The 15504-nt window shown below is 40.3% G+C and overlaps 1 protein-coding gene across 9 annotated transcripts in view; it reads right to left on the reverse strand.

The window, feature by feature from the left end:
• STAMBP (STAM binding protein) overlaps positions 1-13329 on the reverse strand; it is a 31368-nt gene extending 18039 nt beyond the window's left edge. For 5 of the 9 annotated variants that reach the window (XR_012120536.1, XR_005063700.2, XR_005063701.2 and 2 more), the window contains exons 1-4: positions 12773-13280; positions 11200-11414; positions 705-780; positions 308-403 (exon numbers count right to left, since the gene is read on the reverse strand). Coding sequence is in view for 4 of the 9 variants with exons in the window: in XM_017644351.3 (XP_017499840.1) it covers positions 308-403; positions 705-780; positions 11200-11402 (375 nt within the window). In the remaining 5 variants the exon portion in view is untranslated. Of the gene's footprint in view, positions 1-307; positions 404-704; positions 781-11199; positions 11415-12772 lie in introns of all 9 variants that reach the window. The other 4 variants (XR_012120537.1, XM_017644352.2, XM_017644353.3 and 1 more) reach the window with 4 other exon arrangements.
• Between the last annotated feature and the right edge of the window lie 2175 nt (positions 13330-15504).

Raw genomic sequence — 15504 nt, forward strand, 5'->3', positions numbered from 1 at the left:
CCCAAATTCTCTTATCTAAAAACCTATATTTCAGTGAGAATTTTCATTGTTCTTAGGTTCTCGTTGTAGATATAGCAGACAAGAAATAAATTTTCTGTCCCTCAAATAACCCTCTTGGATAAGCAGGCAAAATTTGTGTTGGAATCCTCAGTCAAAATACTTGTATTCTTTTTTGAGCTTCTGGTTTGCCAATAAGTAAAATATCACATTAAAATCATAAAATCATAGCATCTGCTAAATATCATATTACAATCCCAGGGCTAAAAAACCAAAATAATTTCCTCTTTTGTTGTTGTTTTATACTCACTTTTTCTTCATTGTATTCTGTATATTCTTTGGCATATCGTTTTAACAGCTCTGCCTTTAGTTCTTCCGCTTTGGGAAATGCAATCTCCTTTAATTTCTGAGACACGAAAATTAAAAACTGAGAATTAGAACAATTTCCAACTAATTAAGCAGAGTAGTGAAGAGTTAAGTAGTGAAGAGTAGTGAAGAGTTTGGCAATGGCAACAATGTTCCCAAAAACAGTTTAAAACACAACTTAACCATACCTGTGCCTCGCCTCTGAAACTGATGTGTTGCAATGGCCTAATCTCCTACTACAGGACTTGATGCACAGAGGGAGACCCTACTACTTTTACCTTGAAATTAGTCTGTGCCTCTTTGAAGCTTTTAGATGCGCAACATTGCAAGTGAAGACCTACCTTTACCATGTCTTTCTTTTCAGGAATGACAGCCGATTTATAATCTCGATGCTTTGGTAGTTTCTCGATAAAGAGTCTAAGGGAACAGATCACAACGATTATAATGCAGAGAAAATGTCCAGAAGTCCAAAAGACTGAAACAATGAAAATCCCCTGTCCTGCAGTCACTGCATGACTGATTTGTAGACATGCAGGGAGGGGTAGCACACACCCCGGCAGGCCGTGCTCCCCACCCATCTCTCCAGCCCTGCGGAGAGCAAAGAAGTGCTTCCCTCTTTTCCCTGATCAGGTGGCAGCAGCATCAGACTCCTATAAAAAATGGGGAAAAGAAGCCTATCCTGTGCCCAAAAATAATGCTCCTAAGAGAGTCTTCTCTTGTTCTAACAGTGAAAAGCTTCCAAAGGAAAGGGCTGCTCTGACCAATCCTTATTCAGAGAACAGTTTGGCAGCCAGGGGCAGGCAGCTGAGAGAAAACCCACGTTCTTGTACTACTCCTAGCCCTGTGTAACTTTTCGCTTTGGCTTTTTTTTCCTTTGGGATTCATGTCCCTTCAAAGAAGAATATTCCTTGCATCATACTAAGCACTGACATGCTCAGACAGTATGTGTGTTATATGTGTGTAATATGTGCATATTACATGTGTAACATGCATTATGATCTCTGATAAAAACTGCTTAGAGAAACATAAAGTGCTAGATTTTCACTTTCAGTTCTCATCTATGGCTGTAAAACTCAGTGGGAAGAGTAAACTGAATCAGTTTACAGACTTCTAACATTTACGATGCCTATTTGGAGTAAGGGAAAACAAATAGTTCAGTCACTTCTCACAGCCCAAGTGGGAGATTCAGAATTTCAATGCCAGCAAGCCAGTTCCACTATACCATATATCATACTCTATCGTATATCATACTATATTACCCTGTTATCATTCTACCATATCATATCATACATCATATCCACATTAACCACTAGATCATACTGCCTCCACATGGCTCCTGCAATCTCCAGAAATGTCAGAGGGGTTCAGAACAAAGATGCCTTTTAATAGAATTAAGTTGTAATAAATACAAGCTGAGACTCAAATAAATTAAGGGTAGCTTGTCCACAGACCTAAAACACTGCACTGCAGTTGGGATTAACTGACTCTCTTCCACTTTCTGCCCAAGGAGGAGGAAGCCTCAGTAAGGGGAAAAGGAGAAGCTTCCCACCAAAACAAACCATCTACAGATGAGCCCTCCTCCTTTGGTTCTGTATTTCACACATGAATATTTCATTTCAGTCTAATGAGACAAGACTCCTCAGGCAGGGATTAATTCTGAAAACAAAATGATTCTAAAAATCTTTCCTTTGGGTTCATGAAAAAGAATGAAACAGTTTCCCTGAAGTCTATATTTAAAATGAGTAGATTCATCTTTCAACAATAATGTCCTGAAGAGGACACTAAGATAAGTAAGACACAGTTCTTGTGGTGAACCCTATGATTCAGTAACTCTCTCATCCTGGCCCTAAAGACCAAGGTATGTGTTCACCACCTGCAGAAGGCTGAATGTGCATGTGTTGAAGCCTGAATCAGCCAAGAAAGTACCATGTCACATAAATATACTTTTTAATCACTTATGCTCTCAACCTAAGGAACTGTAAAGTCCCTAGGATTAGAGACTTCTGTGTCTCATGCTTCTTTGTATATTCCTCTAAGGTCAGTACAGTGCCTGTATAAGGAGGCACTCAATAAATATTTGATGAACAAAATGGTCTTAAAACCCTTGGATGAGCTGAGTTAAAGTGTGAGAAAGTGTATATAGTATGCTATCTTATGTGTTAGAAAGGGAAAAAATTGTTTATGTGTATGTACATATATTTATTTGTTTCGCTTATGAGTATATAAACACAGGAAGTATACACAGAAACTAATATAAGTGAGAGCATGGGCAAGAGTGGATAAGAAAAGTGTATGAGTAAAACTTTTCACTATATACTTTTTTTTACTCTTTAAAAATTCTGAACCATGTAATGGAATCTAGTTTGCAAGTAAAAACTTCCAGACCTGTGCATGAGTACCCTTCTCGTTTTAGCAACTAGAGTTAATTTTCTGAATCGGGACACAAAGACAGAAGGATCTCTTGAAAACAGAATAAGCAACATATCCCATTGGCCACAGTAGAGGCAACAGAGCTTAGTGGTTAAGAGCAGGCTCCAGAGTCATCTTACCTAGACTCAAATCCTGGTTATTTACCTGCTGTGTGACCTCTAGCAAGTTACTTAATCTTATCCTCCCTCAGTTTCTTTATATACATAAATTACACATATGGAGACAAACTAGTACTACCTGATAGGGCTGCTGTGATGCTAAAAGAGATGTAAAAAATAAAAAGTGTGAGCACACCTAATCTATGTGCTTATGTGATTATTTTTACTAAGAAACAAACAAAAAACTGAGCAAGAAGAAGGGCTGAAGATGTTAACCCTAGGCCTAGAACAGCTGTGGCCCAGGTGTATATTGTTCTCTAGGCTTAGATCTGGTTGCAGCGTGGAGACAGGAAATGTACCAAAGCAAACAAAGATGCATTGGCAAAAACACAAGCACAACAACCTAACAGAGCAATAGGAAAAAAAGAGACACCTGGAAAAGTAAAATAAAAGATGAATAAATATATGAAATTGTACTTAACTTTACTTATAATGAAAGAAACTCAAATTAAGATGAGATACCACTTTCATCTATCAGATGGCAAAGGCTTAAAGACCAATTAGAACTGGTGGAGGTGAGGGTATAGGCAAATCAATGTCCTTATTCACTTTTAGGACTATAATTTGATAACATCTTTTTTCTTAGGGGAGGGAGAAGGATGAGAGGCAACTACTCAAAATTTTAAATGTGTATATCCTTTAGACTCACAGTTCTACCTCTAGGAATTTATCCCATACAACAGTACAAAAATATATGTGTAAGACTATACCATATAGTTTTGTCATGAAAGTAGGGAAAACTGAAAACCTAAATGTCCATCCATGGGGAATTATTTAATAAATATGGTATACTCAAATAGGAAAAGCAACATAATCGTTCACTCAGTCATTCACTAAATATTTACTGAGCATCTACTACAGGATCAGGCATTACTGCAAAGGCTGGGGATTTAGCAGTAAATGACACAGTCACAAATTTCTCCCCATCACAGAGTGTACATTACTGTGGGGAAACAGACAATAAACAAAATAAAAAGTATGGAGATCATCAATGCTGGGAAAAAGTCATTAATGGGGAAAGGAAATAGGCAGTGACAGGGGAAGGACTGAAATTTGAGATAGGGCAGGTAGCAAAGGCATCTGAGAAGGTAAGTAAGGATTGGGAGAGATTTAGGATAAGACTGCTAAGCAGAAGAAATGGTCCTGAGGCAGAATGAGATGAATCAGTGTGTCTTGATATGGAAACACCTGAGTGTTAAGAAAGCAAGCTGTAACAGAGAAGACAAGTAGTGACTCTGCGGCATCTTACTACACTGATGGACAGTGACTTCAGTGGGGTATGGGGGGGACTTATAATATGGGTAAATTTAGTAACCACAATGTTTTTCATGTGAAACCTTCATAAGAGTGTATATCAATGATACCTTAACAAAAGAAAAAAAGAAAGAAAGCTATAGTATAGAAAATTTTGTATGATCTCATTCATGCTTTAAGAAAAAGGATAAACACATGAGCCCATGTGCTTGCATGGGCATAAACATTTTCTTGTACATACAGGAAATGTAACAGTGGTTATATTACTTGTGGGGAATGGGACTTTTCATTTTAACATTTCCCTTGCTGTACGGTTTCAAAAAACTGTTTTTGCCATGAACATAATTTTATACAAAAATAATTAATTCAAAGAAGTCAGGCAGAAATTCTGTAACACAGGTACACTAATGATTCTCATCTCATTTCTCCCAATTTTAAAAATTAATGAGCAAAGTAAGCCTGATCACAGAAGAAAACCTTCTTCAGTCTATAAGCCCTGATCCCAGTGGTAAACATTTTCAACACAGGTAACAGACCATTTTCAGGGTTCGTGTCATAGGAGCAGGCATTGCCTACATCCTTTGTAACTCCCTTCTGTATAGCCTAGTCAATGACCATAAAAAGCTGTGAAAGAATCCACTGCCTGGATTATTGCCTGTGCTCATCATGAAAATATGTACTGATTTAATGTGCTGAAGATCTTTCTTCTATACTGGGGTCTGCAAAAGGCAAAGCATTCTTGCAGCAGAGAAAACCTCTGACTGGGGAAATGTGCTTGAGATTATTAAGATGCCTGAATTGCTCCAGGGAAAAGATGAAATGCCTTTTAAAATCCTGAGTTAAAGTACCCACAAAAGGTCTAGAACAATGACTCTCAATAGTGGGGAGGTAGAGGAGTGGTGAGGTAGATGCCTACCCTCCTACCTCATCTCTCCTCTGCTGTAGAACTGCCAGAGGGAGCCAGTTACTGAAAGGAATATATTAACTAAAAGGCAGTAGAAAAACAAAGAATACTGAGCTAGAAATTCCGTGCAACTTGTCAGTTCACAAAATCAAAATTAGGCTCTTGAAGATACATCTGCAAGAAAAATGAAAGCAGCTACATTTATTGCTCCAGGACAAGCCAATCCAACAAAGTCCCAATTAAACCCTAAATCTAACAAATTAGGTACATAGCTGCTACATCTCACCCTACTTAACCTCATTACATCTCACCTCACTTAACTTTCTTCCAGGCCTAATTTATCACATTAGCTGGTCCTAGAAGTCGAACACCATATACAGGGACAGACTCCCCTTATTGGTCTCACTGTTAACACTGATTTTCATGTCACTCAAAGTAACACCAAATCACAGGAAACAATCAGTTCCTTAAGTATCTCTGTACTTTTAATCCTATCCGCTCTTGCCTATTCAGACGTTTATCACTACAGTTAAACTCTCTTCTGTACCATCAACCTCTCCTCCTCCACAGGATCCTTTCCACCAGCAAAATATATGGTTTAGAATCTCCCATCTTAAAATACACATCACATAATCATGCACTTCTTATCCCCTTCAATTACTTCCTCACTTTTCAACTTTACTTCCTATCCAAACTTTGGCAAAGAGTTGTCTACACCAGGGCTTAGCAAACTATGGCTAGGTCATCTGGTTTTGTAAGTGAGGCTTGAACTGAACAACCATCATGCTCTTTCATGTATTATCTATGCTGTTTTCATGCTACAAAACAGAGGCTGCAGTAGAGATCAAACAGCCCAGAAAGCCAAAAATATTTATTATCTGGCCCTTTACAGAAAAAGTTTGCCAACTTCTGGATTATACTCATGATCTCTACTTTTTTCTAGTCCATTTGTCTTTCAACCCACTCAAATCTAGTGTCTCTTTAATTCTGCTAGTGAAATTGCTGACCAACATCACCAATGACACCATGACACCAAACCCAAACCTTCAACCCATCTGTCCACTCTCCTGCAAATACTGACCTCTTTTGATTCCCATGACACCACTCTCTCTTGGGTTTCCTCCTGCCTCTCAAACCTTCCTGCAAAGTCTCATCTGCTGGCCCTCCCTCCACTAACCAACCTCAGGGCTCAACCCTAAGCTCCTTCTCTTCTCATTCTACAGTCTCATTATTAAGGGTTCTTGATCCTTGTGTCAAGGATCCTTCTGGCATCTGATAAAGCCTATGGACACCTCAGATTAACTTTTAAAGATGTGATATTAAATGTGAAGGATTACAAAAGAAATACAGTTTTCAAAATACAAAACTGTGATACATGTTTCTTTACTCATGCATTTTTAATACATTAATAAACAGGATCTAGTCATGGGTTTAGTAACTCTACAATTATTTCTGAAGTAGTGATAAATGTAAATGCTATTTTGAGATATCAGCAATAGTTGTAATGTGATATGAAAATTCTGATTTCTATTGGTGACAAAACTACAAATATTATTAATACTACTGTGGTTTGAGGACCATGTTCAAAATGGAAGGAAATGCTAAATTTCAACTAGAGGTTAGTAAAAGCAAGAAAAGCTTTTCCCAGCCAAGTTCATGGGCCCCAAATTACATAAATGAATCCTTGTGGGGTTCCTGGATTCCATATTCAGAACCTCTGCACTGGAAGGTCCCAGAGGTTCTCACGGCTTCAGAACCATCTCTATGTTGAGGACTTCTGGGTCTGTTATCTGTAACCCAGACCTTTGAGTTCAGACTGATACATCCAACTTCCTACTGGACATCTCTACTTGATATCACATAGACATCTTAAACTTAACACCTGAAAACATAAAAAAACCCAAGTCTGAACTCTTGAATCTCCCCACTACCAACAGTTTTTTCAATACCACTCTCCCCATCTCAGTTAACGGACCAGCACATCCTAAGTTACTCAAGGCAGAAAGCTGAGGTCAGCTTTGATACTATCTTCTTTCCCAAACTGTCCGGAAGTCCTGTGAACTCTACCTCCAGAATACAAATCCATCTGCTTCTTTCCAGGCCACCACATTCATTCATGCTGCCAGCCTCTCTCTTGAATTGCTGTTAAGAGTTTCCTAACTAATCTCCCTGCCTTCTCTTTACACTCTCTCCATCACTTACCACAAAACAGTCACAACCTTACTTAGTACTTTTCAATGGCTTCCTGTTGCTCTTTAGGGAAAATGCAAACTCCTTACTCTGGGTCATAATATCCTGTATGATTCAGCCCCGCCTGCCTCTCCAACCTCACTGGGAATCATTCTCCCTGTTCGCTAGCTATGCTCCAAACACAACAATCTTCAGAACACTAGGGTCTTTGCTACCTAGGAGCTTCTGAACACAGTTACATGTTTTAAATGCTCTGCTTTATGTACTTGGAATGACGAACTCTACAGCACCCTTCAAGTCTAATTAGATACCTTTGGGTTATTCTGACATAGCACTTTATTGCTTTCATAGCATTTTCCTTATTTTGTGACTATATATTTATTTGCTTACCCATTTATTGTGCTAATAAATTAGGAACATACACCAGTAAGGTCAGGGCCCATTTTACTTACTATGTATCCAAGACCTAGAGTGGTGCCAAGTAGATGGCAGGTATATGCAATATATATTTGGTGAATGAATATGGTCCTTGCTCTCAAAGCACTTTCTATGTGGGGCAACAGCACACAGAAGGCCCTCAGAAAATACCTGGTAGAGTGAGTCCATGATTCTACTGAACATCACCAACGATGATTCCCCAAAGCAATTGTGCCCCTAAGTCTCATTCTGGGAGAACTATCTACAAGATTACCAGAAATATACAAGGATACTATTTCTACCAGGATCAGAGTATATAAAAAGAGGAACAATAGCCAAAGAAACTCAAAGAAATTTTTGTGCCCACTGTGCCTAGGAATAAAAAATTCATAACTGCAAAGAGAGGCAGAAATGTAATTATAGTTATATATCGATTTATCTACATTTAAGTCACATAACAGGGAATGATGTCATAGATGAACTGCAAGGTATCTGAGTAAACAGGCACTACTTCTAAACTTAAAAAAGATAAAAAGTAAAGACAACAGCAGTCCCTTTCTTCCACCTCCTTTTCTTTAGGGCACTGGATCTCAACCAGGGCAGTTTTGCCCCTCAGAAACCATTAGGTAAGGTCTGGAGACATTTTTGGTCATCACAGTGGGGGAAGAGGTGCTACTGGCATCTAGTGGGTACTGACCAGGGACACAGCTAAACAGCCTACAACATAGAGGACAGTCTCCACAACAAAGAATTATTCCATCTCAAATGTCAACAACACTGACAAACCCTTCGAGTAGTATGTGATCAAAAATCTAATGTGAATATACTATAAAGGAGCCATGCATATACAATGGGGAAATGACAGCCTCTTCAACAACTGGTGTTGGCAAAATTGGACAGCTACACGCAAAAGAATGAAACTGGATTATTGTCTAACCCCATACACAAAAATAAACTCAAAATGGATCAAAGACCTGAATGTAAGTCATGAAACCACAAAACTCTCAGAAGAAAACATAGGTTAAAATCTCTTGAATATAAACATGAGCAACTTTTTCCTGAACACATCTCCTCGGACAAGGAAACAGAAGCAAAAATGAACAAATGGGACTACATCAAGCTAAAAAGCTTCTGTATAGCAAAGGACACCATCAGCAGAACAAAAAGGCATCCTACAGTATGGAAGAATATATTCATAAGTGACATATCCAATAAGGAGTTGACATCCAAAATATATAAAGAACGCACACGCCTCAACACCCAAAAAGCAAATAACCCAGTGAAAAAATGGGTGGAGGATATGAACAGACACTTCTCCAAAGAAGAAATGCAGATGGCCAACAGGCACATGAAAAGATGTTCCACATCGCTAATTATCAGGGAAATGCAAATTAAAACCACAATGACATATCACCTCACACCAGTTGGGATGGTCAACATATAAAAGACTAGGAACAACAAACGCTGGTGAGGATGCAGAGAAAGGGGAACCCTCCTACACTGTTCAACCATTGTGAATGTAAACTAGTTCAAACATTGTGGAAAGCAATATGGAGGTTCCTCAAAAAACTAAAAATAGAAATACCATTTGACCCAGTTATCCCACTCCTTGGAATTTACCCAAAGAATACAACTTCTCAGACTCCAAAAGACATACGCACCTCTATGTTTATTGCAGCACTATTTACAATAGCCAAGATATGGAAGCAACCTAAGTGTCCATCAGTAGATGAATAGATAAAGATGTAGTACATAAACACAGTGGAACACTATTCAGCCATAAGAAAGAAACAAATCCTACCATTTGCAACATGGATGAAGCAGGAGGATATTATGCTCAGTGAAATAAGCCAGGCGGAGAAAGACAAGTACCAAATGATTTCCCTCATTTGTGGAGTACAACAATGAAGCAAAACTGAAGGAACAAAATAGCAGCAGACTCACAGACTCCAAGAAGGGACTAGTGGTTACCAAGGGGGAGGGAGTGGGGAGAGGGAGAGGGGAGGAAAGGAGAAGGGGATTGTGGGGTATCATGATTGGTGCACATGGTATGTGTGGGGTCACGGTGAAAACAGTGTAGCTCAAAGAAGACAAATAGGGACTCTGTGGCATCTTACTACACTGATGGGCAGTGACTGCAATGGGGTATGAGGGGGGACTAGAAAATAGGGGTGAATGTAATAACCACATTGTTTTTCTTGTGAAACCTTCGTAAATGTGTATATCAATAATACCTTAATAAAAAAAATATGATATAATTGCTATGCATATATCATCTTTGGGAGGACATATAAGAAACTAGTAAGAGTGATTGTCTCTGGGAAGGGGAAGTGAGGATTTGGGGGAAAAGAGGAGTGGTAGGGAGACTTTGATTTTAAATATATGTATGTATGTATATATATATAAACACCCATTTGTGCTTTCTGAATTCTGTATCATATGTACATGTCACCTATTCAAAAAATAATTTTAAAGTAACCAAAAAGTGGTCAGTGTGGCTCAAAGCTATAATCTCAGACTATCAGCTCACAGAGAATTACCAAAAGGAAAACAAAAAGAATGGGGCTTATAATGAAGAGTGAATCCTGAAGAGTTAGAAAATCCAGGTTTTGTCACTCCAAACTGTGGAACAAAGCATGTCACTAAACCCAGAGAATGGTTCCTTACTTACAGAATGAGAGGATAATGTGCCCAACTCAGAGCACACTGAACTGTGAAGACCAAATGAAGAAGGTGAAATACTCTATGAACTATTAAAAACTATACAAACACACTGTTGTTATTTTTTTAAGAAGGTCCTATTATTATGAAAGAATAAGACTAAAAATGATAAATGAGACCCTTTAACATTATTCCCTTCCTAAATTACACATGATTTCATTATCATTGGGGCCTTAGGAGTTGTTCCCTATCAACTGCACTGAAATCTTCTATGTATGCTGCCTACCTAAGATGCTAAGTAACTCAAGGGAAGGTCTTATGTTAAGCCACACAATCTGTAAGTGGTCAATACTTATTTGATTACTTGCATGATTATGATAAAGGTTAAGAAAAAAAACAAAACTTTTTCCTGAACCTCGATTTGCTACAAAATAAGCAGAAGTGAAGAATTTTGGCTCTGTTAATCTTAATAATAATCCTATGATGGGCTGCCTTAACAGAGACAAACATTAATCAAAACAAAATCTGTGTAATTTAACCACCAACTCTCTTGCCTAACAGCTGGGCCATGTGGGCACAGGCCAAAGAGGTAGGTCTCTTACTCATGAAATTATTGAGTCATGAAAATAATACTGTTGGTACTCGTGAGTTTGAATGTCAAGGACAGCCAGTATGTAGGAGTTGCCAGTAAAAATGATTAATGCTAATGATGGTGTCAAGTTCTCCAGTTTTAGCAATTCTGAGCAGAATAAATAAGCACAAGAGCAGAATGAGTGAGGCATCAGTCACCGGAAAAGAAAAAGGAAACTGGAGGTGTCTTACGTGATGTACTTGTTATAAAGGATGAAGGCATGTTCAATATTGCCTTCCTCAGAGTAAATGGAGGCCATTCTGATCATCTCGACTCCAGAGCGGAAGTACCGACGAGGTGGAATGTCTTCATTTATTTCCACCGTGCTGCCTATCTGGGAGAGAGCCCTCACTCGGTCTTCGGGCGGAAGGCTCACATCTCCATGGTCAAACATCAGGACCAAGTTCTGAGCAGAAAAGAAAAAAACAGATGGCATCAACCATGGCCACATTATGGCCGCACAGCCTACTACACAGTGTGTTCATCCCATAACCTCTACATGACAAAGAAATTAAGAGAAAAATACCCTATGTTATGGCTCATATCAAATAAGGTCTCTTTCCCATGAAAAGGATAAGACCCTCAAGGAAGCCCTTATTTTAATGGTGAAAGGATTGGCAGACTCAAAAACTCACAATACCTGTGCCATTAGCAGGTGGTACAAGGAATAAAATTTACATCTACTTTCCATGCTAATCATTCCCTATCATTAGGTGACCCTTCCCTCAGCACCATAAAAGGAGGGACAGTATCTTAAATTTTTTAATTATTTCTCTTCCCAGCCACCTGTTTCAATCCCCTCCATGGCAGAGTATACTCAATAAACTTTCATGATGATTGCTAACTGACTTAAGTTTGATCATTGGTATTTAATGTGAGAGCAACTGGCATTTTTCTATGGTGTACTTTTTTCATATTTGAGCACAAGGTTAAAGGAACTAGTCTGTGAATGAATGCTCATAATTCTAACTCTGCTCACTAAACCACTATTCCAATCTATAACATTATTTGTCATATCAGGGCAAGGAATTTAGATCTTGAAAACAATTTATTGAAATCTATCTTCAAAGACTAAGACTCTTTGAGTAACAAAAGGCACAAAGGTAACTTGCAATGCCAAAGGCAAACTAACAAAAAAACGTGGGAGTTTTCCCTCCCTGGGTCTCAAGCTGCAATAATTCTACAATCTTTCTAGATATTGTAGCTGTTAGAATCAGATTCCAACTTCTAATCAGATATAACTCTACATCATTTCCAAAAAGAATCTGGGTATCTGATACACATAAAAATACAGCATACCCTAGCATTTCGCATGCTCTAAAATACACAAGCTATAGTAGAATTCACTTCGGAATTCAAGGCCCTAGGTCTACAGGCCTTGTTTTATCTTTTAGTCTTAAGGCTTCCTTCCTCCCAAAAGAGATCTTTTACTTCAGTCAGGATTCTGATCTGCCCAGAAATCCTCACCAATCACTAGTCTAACCAGTTTTTCTGTGTTCCACTCTAACCGTCCCTCAGAGATAGTCCTCCCCTCGGCCAGTTCTATCCCTAGGTCACGCTTTTTGCACCAAACTCGTTCTCTAAAACACCCACCAATAGTACAAAAGTTGTGGGGACGGCGAGGAACACAGAGGCATCCCATCTCCCACCAAGCCTTTTTAAGGGCTCAGAAAGCCGCTAGCAAATCTAAAACGTCCCCAAGTTGCCTAATTAGTAAACAGTCCAGAGCCCATCAGTGCAAAATGAAGCAGAGGGTGCTTGTACCTCACTACCTCTCGGGAGAGGATCTTTTGGGAGGAGAATGGAATCCCCTACCAAGGTCAGAGCGGTGCCTGGTTCTACAGGGCTGGGCAGCACCCCAAAGAAGAGATGCAGCGTCCGCAGATACGAGAGGAACGTGGCCTAAAGGCCTGAAAGGGGGTAGGGGGCCAGCGGAGGGGGCGTATAGTGTCGAGAGGGGCCGCCTGACAACTGCTTGAGGCTCCCTTTTCGAAGGCAGCCAGGCCCAAGTTGCCAACCCGGGACAAAAATGTTCAAGGTTTTCGGGTCTTTCCAGTGCGGCAGGCGGGGACGCGCTGGGCCCGGCTGGGGAAGGCGGCCACCAGGGGCCTTGCGCGCGGCGGCCCGGGCAGGGGGCGCGCGGCAGAAGAAGGCTGCAGGCCCACACTCACGGCGGCCGCTCCCCGTCAGAGTCGGCTCACGCTCGGCGTCCGGGCCCCACCACATTCCCGGGACCCCCTTCCCCACCTGTCCCCACAGACGACACTCCGCGCTTCCGGAAACGTCACATCCGGCACCCGCCCCGCCCCTGTTTGAGGTCTTTCGACTGTACTCTGGAGAATTTAGGACCCAGAGGGACTAGAACCGCCGCCTGAGGAAAGTTCGACCAATGACGGGCGAGCGCGGTGGCGGCCGTTTTGGTAATTAGATCAAGGCGGTAGCAGGGGAACCGAGCCGTTAGAAGGACAGATAATCGAGCTAACTTTCGGTTTTAGAATTATTTTGATATGGGTTAGGGGATAGCCTCTCTACCACGCCCACACAAATCCAGCGTTCAAGGAGGGATTGCCGATCTGAGTCCTGCCCAAACTAATCAGGGTTTCTAAATCGGGGGAAGGAAAACTTCTGAAAATTTCCGCTTGTTTTGTGTTACTCTCTACACAAACTTAATGGCCTGAGGTATTCAGCAATCCGTTTTACTGGCCTAGAAGAGAATTTAAGACTTTTTAATGTCAGAACACCAATAAAACTTACTGAAAATGAATGTTTTTTCATTAAGAGGCACTGCGAGGTAACGGGGACACAAAGATCTGTATGACACAGTTCCTGGCCCTAGGATGGTTATTTACAGCAAATTCAAACAATGGCACATTCTGTGTGTGGATGTGTGGATGCGCACAACTTCTTTCCAAAATGGTCCTTCAAGACTGCTAGTCATTCCTTCTCAGGAGACTTCGTATATAACCACTTTGAATGTTTATGCTTTGGTTTAAAAATTAAACTCTGGGGATACTTTACACCCCAAGTTTTGGCAGCCTCTCCATGTGTTTGTTAATGTGATGGCATGGCCTGTTCTTCACCATCTAGTTTAAAACCCCTGCACAGGTGTTAACTTCCTCCTTCAGGCCAGTGTCCAAATCTCCAATTTCTCCCACTCCCTGCTGTGTATATTTTTCTTGGATCTCTCTGAAGTGATTCTGGGTCATCATTGGCTTTTCAGACTTACGGATGAAAGCACATAAAAGATCTTCCCTCAAACACAACCTACAAGTATCAATAGGCATATCAGTGCTACGACCCACTATTGTTTCTCCTGGAACCCCTGCAGAAAGTTGTAGAAGGCGCTGTACTGTGTCTTTATAACTATGCTTGCCCTTCAGAATGTAAATGTAGCGGGTTGAGCCTAAACAAGTAGATGAGCTGGGGGTGCTGGTCATAGGGAAGACATATAGTATATGTAGGGTCCTGGCGGGAGCCAACACAGAACAAATTCCAAACCATTCAACCTCTCATTCAGTAAATATTTGTTCAATTATTATGTGCCAGCTTCTGTTCTAAGTGTTAAGGATACAGCAGTGAAAAAGTCCAGCAGGTGGATACTTTTATTGTGGAAATACAGGCAAAAGCAGAGCTGGTAAGGTGGGGAGCAGGGGCATCTGCTTCCATTGAGCACTGTCTCCAAAAAGTAGCTCTTTTTAAAATTAACAGAGTTTGCAAACATGCTAGATGTTAAGACTGTGATAAGAAGGCTTTACAATGCTGTAACTGGGAAACACATAGGCTCAGGTGCTGGCAGTTCTCAAAATAATGATTAAGAAGATACAGGAAGCAGGATCTGGTCCTTTTAGGGAGGAAGTTTATGAATACGAGAGTTTTTGGTCTCTCTGACAAGTCATCAGCAGTCTTGACTTTATAGGGACCAAAAGCAAGCAAGAAAACCTTGGCCTAGATAAACATCTAACATTCTTCACTCTGAATAACTGGAAAATTAAAACTGGACAATTTGGGGGGCTCTCCTCGTGCGGGGGAGGTTCCGAATGAGCAGCGATTGACTGACACGTGGCTGCGCCTGCGGCCTGAGAAACTGGGCATCGCTCAGAGTCGTTCCTGGGTTGGTGCTGGGCTCATCTCAGCTAATCCAAAAGTAAATGAGGAATTTAGAGAAATATTGCCAACTCCAGATCAACATATTTAGAGAAAATTGGAAAAGGAGAAGCTTACTACAGCTTTATTTGAGGACTTTCTAAAGAACCCAGAGTTCTCACTGTGAGCTTCAAATCTTGGAACAAAAACCGACATTGCCAGAGCAAACAAGAACTGAAGTACAAATGGAGGACTGGTCAAAAGGGCCTAAATGTTGGCGGTGGTTATCACTGTTATTCCATCCATCTGTGAAAGAGTGTTTTAAATCAGTTGGGCTACACTCTCCCTATGGAATTCTTGGTCCTTTAAAAAAATGATAATTACTGAGAAGAATAAATACGAAAAATGATATA

This window comes from Manis javanica, chromosome 1 (assembly GCF_040802235.1).
Source record: "Manis javanica isolate MJ-LG chromosome 1, MJ_LKY, whole genome shotgun sequence".
NCBI lineage: Eukaryota > Metazoa > Chordata > Mammalia > Pholidota > Manidae > Manis > Manis javanica.